The 12,456-nt window shown below is 44.0% G+C and overlaps 1 protein-coding gene across 1 annotated transcript; it reads right to left on the bottom strand.

Moving 5' to 3' along the window:
* Positions 1-4,658: 4,658 nt before the first annotated feature.
* Positions 4,659-5,168, bottom strand: LOC123412994 (SKP1-like protein 1A). The gene has a single exon (XM_045105942.1). The coding sequence runs from the start codon at positions 5,166-5,168 to the stop codon at positions 4,659-4,661; it is 510 nt and encodes a 169-aa protein (XP_044961877.1).
* Between the last annotated feature and the right edge of the window lie 7,288 nt (positions 5,169-12,456).

The following is a 12,456-nucleotide window of genomic DNA, read 5'->3' as shown; positions in this document are numbered from 1 at the left end:
ATATGGGAGACGACATACGCATTGGCATACCTGGTTGAACCAGATAGTTACCTAAAACCATTACTTGACACTGAGCCCCTCTACTCCCTAGGATGTTTTCATTTCAGTTTACTGAATATTTTTTTCTTGCTTGAACTATATCAGGGGAGCAACTGCCAGAACTCGGAAGCTAATGATATTGCAACTGTAGAGATACTCATAGAAATATTGGAATCAACTTTGACCGTGGAAATGCATAGACATGGGAATGGATTCCATATGGAAGGTGCAATACTGAAGCTGCTTGCATTGATCTACAATCGATCTTGACTTCGGCTAGAAGTGAGTTATATTGAGCTTAGTGATGCATGGTTACATATAGATAGAAGAACTTGATAGTTTGTTGTCTCCACATTTTTTTAAGGGAACACCTATTTTTTATTTATTTTAAGGTCTTATATTTTAGTTTAAAGAACACCTCTGAATTTTCATTGGAAATGAAATGAGCTATTATAACTACCACGAAACTTGATTATTTTTGTGTACTTTGAGATCTACATCTTGAAGAAAAAACCATGAAATATTTGGTATACAAGGAGTTACGGCACTACCATGTACCTTCATTCTTTTAGTACTCAACGTATTTAGCTTCAGATCTTCAATTTTTCCCCAAACCAAAAAACAACTCTGAATACCGGTTGATGTAATACTGCTCTAATCAGGCTTGTCTATCATTACCCATAAAATGGATGGACTTTTGGGCTGAAGTTTGTTGGAATTTGAGATGGGGATAGGAAACAGTCTTGGTGAGTTCTTAATTCTCAGGTTGGAGAAAAATGGTCGTTGCCTTGCTGGTGTTCGGAGTTTTGAGCTGACTAGGAGCATTCTTGACACGTCTCATTTTGTCATTGCAAACTACTGCATAAGACTGTCCCATCAGCTTTTGATGTATGTAGGGTTGTTGTACTTCTCAATTTTCTTAAAGAATTTTGCATTGTAGGGAATAACTACTTCTGAATTTTGGGGTGGCAGAAGTAAGGGCGAGTGGAATTGTGCAACCGCGGGGAATGCATGCACATGGAAGGGTGGACGTCGCGGTTACCCTCGCAGGGACGACTATGCCAACAACTGTTTGCGCATTAACTAATTAATAGCACAGGTGAGGATGATATAATTTTTCTTTATCAGTAGTCATATTTGTTCAGATTAAGATCCACATGTAAACATTCCCACACCTTGTGTCATATAGAACTAACCTAAAGGGATTATGCTTGATCTTCTAAGCTAGGTGGTATTAAAAAAGTGTTTCTCACCAAGGAAGGTAATTATAATAAGCATCAAGGACATCACGAGTTTTTTTAAGATGACCGAAATATAGTCATAAGATCCTGATCTCACTAAACACAATGGTCTTGGCTTATATATTATTTTTATGTTCTACTCAACTAGCAGGCAATAGGTGACTTTGGTTTTCATCATGTTGTAGGCAAATCTTGCTTTATCTAATGTAAGAAGAGGGTCAAAGTTTGTTCAACTATGCGCACCTTTTTTTAATTAAGTAGTAATACATACAACAAAGGTTGCCATCCACGAGCATTGCCTCGAGTTGCTTGATGTATGTGGAGCATTTGTTTGTAACATAATCCAAAGTACGTATCTGATGAAGGGGAAATTGTATGTACATGTTTTATGTACCGGTATATATGTGTTGTCTCAAACTATAAAACATGATCAATGATAATTTTTTCATTAAACATTAATGAAGTTGACAAACCAAAGAGATCATGCCCCATTGATAGAGGTGAGTGGAGTGGAGGTATGTGGTGCACTTAGAGGGCGAAATACAGGCTGAAAGTACATCCAGGCATGAGCTGATTTGTAGCAAACATACAGACTCTGTTGTTTTACACCGAGGGGAGATACTCTTTGATACTCTGCTTTGTGGCAAAGGGACATATCGTGTTACTTCTGTCCTATTCTTGTATGTCAAAGCTTAATAACAATTTATTACACTCTTTGTCATTTTTCAGTGGCGTAACTTTTTGATGACATGTTTCTCGTGTGAAGGCCTTTACGTTTCATCAAACAATTTGTTTTAAGAAAAAAACAAAGCATTCATGTGCTACATGTATTGCTAATTAGCAGCACAATAATGACTTGATTGTGTACCACTCTATTTTGTGCATTTTATCCGGTAAGGCTCTCCTTGCTTTCTTCTTCTTTTGTTCTGCAAATGACATATTAGGTCCAATCTATTGTCTGAATAAGTTAAAACTTGAATAGAAATAGAACGTAGAAGTTTAAAATTCTCACAAATAAACGAAGAAGACATTCATATGATACATTGTTTTCTGAAATTATCATGATTATATATCCTTGCGGTTACAGTGTTGTAGCCAAAGATCGCTCATTCATGATTTACTTCTATCTTGCATATGGCTAAAGTCACGCATGTGTGCAATCTTTCCCATTCATCATATAAAAATGCATACATCTTTTATCTCCATTTCAGAAGCAACGACATTTGTGTGCTAAAATTTAGCCAAAATGCGTTCGCAGACAAACTAAGTGCCATATTCAAATCCACTCACACTTTTTTGCTTCAGGAATGTGTCCTCCTTTAGTTTTTCTCGAATTGTATTCTTTTTGAATATTACTATGACACTTGTGATTTTCGACATCCATTATGTCCATACTATATGAAATGATGAAAACCTTAAAGGGACCGTGGCAACGCACGGGCAGTTAACTAGTGGATTATTAGTTTTAAGAAGAAGAAGGATCCAGATCTATCATTCATAACAAATACACTCCAAACATAGTAAAAATTTCAGTGGGGATAATACACCGTCGAGCGTAACTACCTCCTCTAGAACCAGGCGCTCTCATTGCTCCCCCACTGGAGCAAGTTTTCCATTGCGTACATGCTTAAGGACATGCGCCTCGGAGCCACAATTGTCGCCGTTAAACTCATTAATCGTTCCTAAGCGCTTGCCACCAAATTTCACCGTTGTGCACATAAGATGAAAAACCCTAACTTCACTGTCCCAAGTAGATGACATGAATCTATGTTGAAGCTCCGCTCACTCCGTAAAGCGTCATCATCCCCCGAACGCACAGGCCCGTCGACGAGGGAGGCCAAAGTGGGCGACCGCACAGGGCCCCTAAAATCGTGGGGCCCTCGGTTGAAGAAAAATCGTGAAGGTACATCGTGTGTGTTGTCCATCTGCAGCGTAAGCCCTATAGCGTCGTGACCGCTTTCCCCAGTCCTTCGCCTTCGTAGGCGGGCGCCGTCTCTCGTGATTTGGCATGCTCCCAGTGAATCCGTGAGTGCTAGTATTCCGCAGATCATCGCCAGCGGCCGCGTAGTTGCTCCTTGCTAGCACTCGTATTTTGCCCGAAAGTGATTCTCGTCCTCCGTCTAGCCACTGGGCACTAAACCGATGATTAACACCCAAAGCCAAGAAACACCAGTGCTTCTGGTCTCCTCGGCCAATATAGGTAATTTATTTATTACTTAGACCAAGACAGGCAAACAACAATAGGAGTTCTATTCTAACTTTGAACTCACATGTTGTATGTGTTGATTTCTAAATTGATGCATTTGAACAGTTAACTGGTTTTAAACTGAAAAATAACTGTGTGTATGTATGGATTAAATCCGAATTAGTTAACTTTTATATCAATTTTACTTCTTATTGCAGAAAAATAAGATGAAGAAATAATTTTTTCATTGCCGATCTGGAACAGCAGGAGTGTATAATATCTACACAGATGGGAGGAGTGGATGAAGCAAACTATTCGATTTGGTTTCTTTTGTATCCTTTATTATTATTTGTCTTTTTTTCATTTTTAATCTATTTGATTTGATCATTAAACATTGACTTTCAGTTCTAGATATATTGTGCAGTCCAGCAAATTTACGTATGCTTTGGCATGAGGTTTTCCATGGATAGCTATGGGGTATTATTTGACCCCCGCAATATGAGGTATTCTTTGAAAACTTTTTTAGTCATATATGAATTTAAAAAAAAATCTAAACCATATTCTATGTTTCGTACCGGGCCCCCAAATTCCTGGAGACGGCCCTGCGAACGCACAGCCTAGGCATCGGGATTCCCGTCTCCGACATTGGAGAGGGGGGGGGGAGGAGGAGGGGTAAGTGCCCTAGACGCCGCAGTCGCGAGACAGAAAGAGGAACAATAACTAGCGTTTTAGTTACTACTCCCTCCGTTCCTAAATATAAGTCTTTTTAGAGATTCCATTATTGGACTACATACGGATGTATATAGACATATTGTAGAGTGTAGATTCACTCGTTTTGTTTCGTATGGAGTCCCCTGTTGGAATCTCTAAAAAGACTTATATTTAAGAACGGGGGAGTATTTAACACGTCCAATCCAAAAAAAAAAAAAGCTTGATATCATTATCCAACGAATAGAAGCACAGTGCATAACTCATTTCGCCTGAAATATCCCATACATTCCAGTAATAGTCTATAAGCGAACCAAATATCTATGCATCCGATATGGTTTTGATCACGGCTCCAAAAGACCAAGTAAAGTAGCCTAAAGTAGTAGAGTAATTAATTGAACAAGAAAAAGAGCAAAATACAATTGACTTAAGCATGCAGCTGCAGATGAAGATTAAAAAAAGTTGTAGTGGGAGACGTGTCTACTCTACTCGAAGGCCCATTGGTTCTCCTTTTTGATCTCCGCCTCCTCCTCGGGCGTGAAGTCGCACTCGATGTTGAACGTCTTGCGTATCTCCTCCACCGTCTTGCCCTTGATCATGTCCGCCACCGTCTGCAAGCACAGGTCCAGGAGCCCCTCGACGTCCAGGTAGTTGGCGGCCAGGAGGAGGTCGTACAGCGTGGCCTGGTCGACGGCGATGAAGCCGGCGTCGAAGCTCTTCAGGTCCTTCTCACCGCTTCCGCCGGCGGCGTCGGAGCTGCTGGGGACGTGCATGTTGCAGTACTCGATGACCTTGGCGAGGATCTTGGAGGGCACGTTGGGCAGCGGCACGCCGTTCTCCACGCAGTTGTCCTCGATCATGTGGTTGATCGTCCGCGAAATGGCCGCCGCCTCCTCCAAGACCTCGAAGCTCTCCCCGTCCGAGCTGATCAACGTGATCATCTTGCCCGCGGCATCGCCGCTGCTGCTTGCTTCCGCCGGCGTCGCATCAGCCATGGTTCTCGATTTGCTTCCTTGGTTTCTCCTCGGGAAGGGAAAGCTCGTAAGCTTCTTGGATGGATTTGGTTCAGGTTGGGCTGGGTGCTACCTCCTATCCTATATTTAAAGGGTCAGACAACGGAGACAAGGCACGAAGCTAGAAACCGAATCGATATCTTAGTCAGGTTTAGAGATCGATCGGTTATCGGATACCGTCGTGATCAAGAGTACGCACGTATACGTTACAGTGCGTGACTTTATCACACGTGTTTTCTTTTCTATGAAAAAGAATCCAAATCTTTCAAGTTCCTTAGCTAAACCTGAAGATATGTCAACATAACGAAAATTACATTGAAGTCTCTAGACGAGCGAACGACCACTACTGCCACTAAACGAGTTGTCGGCATGCCGTTGTCGCTTCTCCCCTGTTGAAGTTGGCATGACCTTGTCGATGACAGTCAGAGAGACTGCATGCACTAGCCCTTAAGGACGGATGCCTTGTAGCTACAGTCGTCATCATTGAACCCTTGAATCGATTTAAAGCGTCCGGCACCATTTGTCTCCGTCGCAAACGCGTGTTAGGAAACCCTACCCTCATCGCCCGAAGAGACATCAAGAATCTACGCCAGAGCTCCGTCAAATATGTGAAAGGAGGGATTTGATATGCTGCCACTTGTACGAGAGTGGCGAAAGACAATTCCCATGATGAAGTACACCCCTGTTGCGATAAGTGAAGTACAGCCCGACTCCTTCACTGGACTTCTGCTAGGTTGCCGAGGTGCTTGTTTTATGTGCACGTGGCCATAAGTGGCGGGAGCATTTGTGATGAAGTACACCCCTGTAAGGTAACTATCTATTCGAATAGCCGCTTCCTTGGATATAGACTACTTGAATACTTGCATGTTTGATAAACAACTTTAACGGATACTCTAAAATGATCAAGATAAGTGTGAGTGCTATGGATGGCTTTCTCGTAGGATGACGAGAGGATCCATGGTGGTGTATTGATATGATGGATATGTGAACCCGTGTGCGCTCTCTCGTAGGGAGACGAGAGAGGTATGAAACATTGTCATTGTCTAGGTTAGCGAAAGGCCAAAGCTGGCATTTCTGCAGTAAACCCTACAATCCCGTTCATTGATGCATGATGCATATGTAGTTAGTTGTGATGTAAGTCTTGTTGAGTACCTTTGTACTCAGTGTTGCTTATTTACATTTTGACAGACATAGACGTTCTTCATTGTATGTTCTCGTGTTGACGTTCACATCGAAGGAATAACTTGGGAACCTAGATAGTGATCTGGCTCCTATGGTAGGGTGGTTGCAGCTTTTCAGGCTCTTCCAGCCGCTTTTAATAGATGTCTGTATCCAGACATGTAACTTCCGCTTGTTGTTCGTATGCTCTGAATGTTGGGTCATGTGACCCCTCTATTTGTAACATTATACTACGTTGGCTCTTGGGAGCCTTCTAAATAAATGATGTGTTGTAGAGTTATATGTTGTGATGCCATGTTGTATCTACACATATCATGCATATTATGTGTATGTTTAAAATGCATTGGTATGTATGAGATTCGACACCTAGTTGTGTGCCTATGGTAGCCTCCTCTACAGGAAAATGCCTCTTTATGCTTTCACTGAGCCTTGGTAGCTTGCTACTGCTCCGGACACATTGATTGACCGACATGCATCCTTCTTTGTTGTTGTGTCTGTCCCCACGGGGAAATGTCACATGATGTCATGGAGTCCATGTAGCTTGCAACGACTCGTCTACACACGATGATGACTGACACCTGCATTGTTGGGTTTTATGGATGCATGTTCCTGTATGGTTGTGCCACTTGGGTTTATAACTAGTCATGCCGACCCAGGTTCTCTGACATATGATTGTTGGCAACATAGTCATATACGTGAGCCAAAAGGCACAAACGGTCCAGGCCAAGATAAGGTGGCAGCCGAGGTGATTAACGTGCGTGAGGTCACAAAGTGATATGATGTGTTACAAACTGGAATTGTATGGCTTAGGATCGAGGACCCGACAGTTTTTGGACGAAAAGAATTCAAAAACAATATTTTTGCGTAAAAAACATGTTTTTTCTCGAGAGGCTTGTTTTTTCTTCCACAAGAGGCACGATCGCGCCTCTCGAAAATGAAAAAGAAAACGTTTTTTCTTCTTCCTCAAGAGCTACGGTTTTGTTTTCGTGAGAGACACAAAAACGAAAAACAAATGAGTTTGTTTTTCTTTCAAAAGAGGCACGGCCGTGCCGCTCCGAAATGAAAAAATGTCTTTTTTCCTTCCATGACATGCACAATTTTGCTTTCACAAGAGGCACGGAATTGCTTTCATGAGAGACACGGTCATGCAACTCGAAAACAAAAAAAAATGTTTTCTGTTTTTTATTCCATGAGAGGCACAATTTTGGTTCCGCGAGAGGCATTGATTTGCTTTCGCGAGAGACAAGGTCGCGCCTCTCGGAGAAGCACGATTTTGCTTTCGCAAAATATAGAGATTTGCTTCCTATGTGCTTCTCGGTAGCTTTCTTTCTTTCGCGAGAGTTACGGTTTTTTTGTTTGATTTTTGTCTTGAAAAAATAGTTTGTCAAAACTTATCAACATGGGATTTCGTTTTGAAAATCTCAATGCGAGGAATTCAGGGACGAAGGTATGACGCACCGTATAAAAGATGAAACATTTTTAAATGAAGGATCTACGAAATAAAGAAAAATCATAGGTTACTATAAGTGACACACATGCGTTAGGCCACTTGTTCCAACTTGAGAAGGTGGAAGTGACTCTTGAAATAAGTACTGCTCAATTGGTGATTTCGTGGTCACCGTCGTCTCCAACTCTCCATGTAGTCATCATGTAGACAAAGGAGATCGGCCACCGTCTCCTGGACAAACCCCATGCATGTCGGTCAGCCGCACGCCCGCACAAACGGCAAGGGAAAGAGGAACCAGAATCGGATAACTGCATTCTAAATTAACCCGGACGCCCCCTCCCCTGTTGTTGTGCTCGCTGGCGTGTCCCACAAAAACCTATTCTCCCGTGCTGTTTTGTGTGGCTTCTAGGGTTTTAGCCGGTGACTCGTCCTCAGTCTCGTATGATCGGCTCCTCCGTGCTGCTTGATCGAGGTAACGTCGCCCCTTCCATCTCCTCATCCTTCTCTCCATGTCTCTGCGTGCATCTTCTCTTTATCAATTGAATCTTTAACAATCTACGATTTTCTGCATTGTTCCTTCTAATTAAATAATGTTAGAATCTCTTTATGCTCATATATAATATCTCAACTCAGTTTATCTACCAATTATTAATGTATAATTTCCTTTCAGCAGTGGCAATGCAGGCTGATTCTCATCAAACCCCTCCACATGAAGTGGTAGGGCTTGTATCTTTCTTCGTTAAGAATTACTACCAGGTTCTACACGCGACACCAGACCAGGCGTATAAGTTTTATAAAGATAGCAGCACGATTGGCCGGGCGGGTTCTTTTTTTTTGAAACGGAGGCAAAAGATTTGCCTCTTGCATTAATCAAGAAGAAAGTAGCATAGAATATCGATTACATGGCCACACAGGCCAAGCTAAAAGACAGAAATTACTTATTCTCCTGGGATAATACTCCCCAAGGACCTAGCGCCCGCTTTCGTCCGTAATATTGCGTCAGCCTTGATGGGAGCCACTACATGGGAAGGTAAAGATGCCTTGTTCTGAAAAACCCTAGCATTCCTCCCGTTCCAGATCGCCCAACAGACAAGCATCATCATGGATTTGAAAGCCTTTTTGTGTGTGCCGATGTGACCGTGAGCATCCCAGCAGTTGTTCACAGACGGAAGATCAGCCCAAACATTGGTCTGCGATTGAAATCCAAGCCATCCGCAGATGGAGTTCCAAATCCTGACTGAGTAGCGGCATTTAAAAAAGAGGTGTGAAGCAGTTTCAGGAACAGCCTTGCACAGTTGACAAAGACCACAATTTGGCCAGCCCCTAGGGGTTAGTCTATCGGCAGTCCACACTCTGTCTTGTATAATTAACCATGAGAAAAGTTTAACTTTTGGCGGCGCCCAAACCTTCCATACCCTCGTGGGCATGTCAGATTTGATTGCCCCTGCAAATTGCATCTGGTAAGCCGTGGCGGCAGTGTAGCGGCCATCTCCCGTGAATTTCCATCGAATGGCATCCTCCGTGCCGCCCTCCAAATGAACCTCCTGAATCTTGGTCCAAAGAGTAATGAACTGTTGTATGGCCTCCAAAGAGAACCCTCTCTGCATGTCAATGCGACTAATCCAAGCATCGTTCGTCAATGCATGGGCCACACTTGCCGCCTTGCACTTGGAAAGGGCGAAGATGTCCGGAGCCAAATCCTTAGGTTTTTGCCCCTGTAACCAAGGAGCGAACCAGAAACTCGCTTTCTTGCCATCCCCTATGATCACCGTTGTGGCCGAGTAGAACAAGTCCATCTCGTCATCTCCGCACGGAATGTCAAACCCGACCCACGCCCTTGCTGGATGAGCCCACTGGAACCATAACCATCGTAGTCTGAGGGCTTTGGAGAACTTTTCTAGATCGAGGATCCCCAATCCTCCAAGATGTAATGGTCTGCAAACCAACTTCCAGTTGACCTTACATTGACCTCCAGAGACCGAGTTGGTGCCTGCCCATAAGAAGGCCCTCTGAATATTCGTTATTTCTGCGGAGGTCCCAGCCGGAATGTTGAGTGCGGTGATGAAGTATATGGCTAGAGAGGAAAGTACGGATTTGACCAGTGTGGTTCTCCCCGTGATGTTAATGTTCCATCCTTGCCATGGGGGAAGTTTTCTAGCCACCTTGTCCACCAGAAATTGACAATCAGATTTCTTAAGTTTGTGTGTGGACAGAGGTAGGCCAAGATAACGCAAAGGGAAAGCAGCTCTAGTGGCAGGGAAGCTTTGAAGAATGTCATCGAGGTCAACGTTGGCACAGTGAATGGGTGCGACAATACTCTTGTGAGGGTTAGCCTTGAGGCCTGAGACCTCCCCAAAGTTAGCAAGAATGACCGCAAGATTCTGTATGTCCTCTTTGATAGGAGCCATAAAGATAGCAGCGCCATCGGCGTAAAGAGAGGTACGCATAGTGGAAGCCCGACCACAAAGACGGTGGAGAAGGCCAAGATCAGTGGCCTTATCAAGAAGCTGTTGTAAAGGATCAATAGCGATGACGAACGGCAACGGAGACAGGGAGTCACCCTGTCGAAGCCCTCTTCCAAGTTTTATTGGCTCGCCTGGGATACCATTGATAAGGACTCTCGAAGATGAGGAAGCCCAAATGGCGGTAATCCAGTTTCTAAATCTGGGAGGGAAGCCGCGGCATTGTAGCATGTCCAAAATATAGTCCCAGCGGATGGAGTAAAAGGCCTTCATAATGTCCAACTTAAGCAGCAATGAAGGGGTCTTGTTCCTATGTAGACGGCGGTCAAAGCCCCGAACAAACATGAAATTATCGTGGATGCTTCTGGATTTGATGAAAGCACTTTGAGAGTTGGAGATTAATTCATTCATGAAGGGGGCTAGCCGAGATGCCATGATTTTGGACAGAATCTTTGTGAAAGCATGTATGAGGCTTATTGGACGAAAATCTGAAATCTCTTATGCGCCGTCTTTCTTGGGTAAAAGCACGATGTTTGCCGAGTTTAACCAGTGCAGGTGTGTGGTTTGTAGATTCGAGAAGGCATTGATCGCCTTCATCATGTCCACTTTGATGATCGACCAACAAGACTTAAAGAAAGCTCCTGTAAAACCGTCCGGTCCTGGTGCCTTGTCGCCCGGCATTTGCGAGATGGCGGAGAGGACCTCGTTCTCCGTAAAGGCGTCACCGAGGCTGGTTAAATCGCATTGATTGAATTGTAGGCCTTCCCAATTAAGGTCCCGGGACCGAGGGACCCCATTCTGAAGGATAGCAGAGAAGTGCTCGTGTGCCACCTTTTCTTTTTCCGCATGAGAGGTTACCCAACCAGGTCCACCTTTGAGCCTATGAATGTAATTCTTCCTTCTCCTCGCATTGACCCTCGTGTGAAAGTATTTGGTATTTGCATCTCCGGCTTTGAGATCCTTGATTCTCGCACATTGCTTTTTCCTCATCCTTTCGAGAACGGCAAGGCTAATGACTCTTCTCTTCAATCTAGCTCTCAAATTCGATTCTTGTTGAGAGAGTAGTCGCGAGTCTTGGGCCATATCGAGGTGAAGAATGACGTGTAGGGCCGCATGAAGTTGAATTTTTGTGTTGGAGAAAAGTTGTTTGCTCCAACCTTGAAGCATGGAGGCTGTTTTTTGCAATTTGTGGAACAGTATGTGGTATGGCTCACTGTGACCAGTTTCCGTCTCCCAAGCCTCCTGAACGACTCGCCCAAAGTTGGGCATCGAAATCCAAAAGTTTCCAAAACGGAAGGTCTTAGGGCATTTCGGTCCATGCGCTTGGAATAGGAGCAGCGGGCAATGGTCCGAAAGGGAGGAAGATAGCGCATGAAGAATGTGACCCTGGAAGGAGGTATCCCATTCCGAGTTGCAAAAGAATGAATCAAGCTTGCTAAGGGTGGGGGTTTCCCGTTCATTACTCCAAGTGAAACGTCGATTTTGGAGATGGATTTCGCTTAGTTCCCCCCTCGCCAGTGCCTCCCGAAATTTCCTAATTCTTAGCCTGTTGAAAGTTGGTTTGTTTTTGTCGCAAGCTCTGTGGATTTGGTTGAAGTCCCCACAAACTAGCCACCGATCACCTAATGGTGGTTTATGCCCCAGCAGCTCGGCGTGGAAGTCCTCCTTTCTACTTGAGGCAGTTGGGCCGTAGACCGTCGTGATTTTCAAGTGCTCGTTTGATGAAACTATGAGAACCTGTGCCGATAGGCAGAATTCGCCCGCTTGGATGTTGGAGCATCGAACCTTGTCTTCGTCGCAGAGAAGAAGGATGCCTCCACCAGTGCCTTGTGCGGGTCTTTGTGCAAATTGTTTTAGCCTGTGTCCACCCAGGAAGGAGGTCGTGAAATGATCCACGTCCGACAGTTTTGACTCCTGCAAACATACAATTTGGCATTGCGCCGCTTCTATAGTCTCATGCACGGTAGTCTTTCTGTCCATGTTGTTTAGACCGCGGACATTCCAGCATAAGATATTGCAATCTTGTGTTATCATTGGAACCTATAAAACCCGAAACCTGCTTGACATGATCTGCAAGGGGTCCAGTGGGGAGTCCAGTTTGATGCATAACTAGTTGAAGAAACCATCCTGGGAGCAAATTTGGTAGCCCTGGAATAGAAACTGATTGCTGAAAGATACCATG

Source organism: Hordeum vulgare, chromosome 7H (genome assembly GCF_904849725.1).
Source record: "Hordeum vulgare subsp. vulgare chromosome 7H, MorexV3_pseudomolecules_assembly, whole genome shotgun sequence".
In the NCBI taxonomy this organism is placed as follows: domain Eukaryota; kingdom Viridiplantae; phylum Streptophyta; class Magnoliopsida; order Poales; family Poaceae; genus Hordeum; species Hordeum vulgare.
This window is presented reverse-complemented; position numbering and strand designations above follow the sequence as displayed.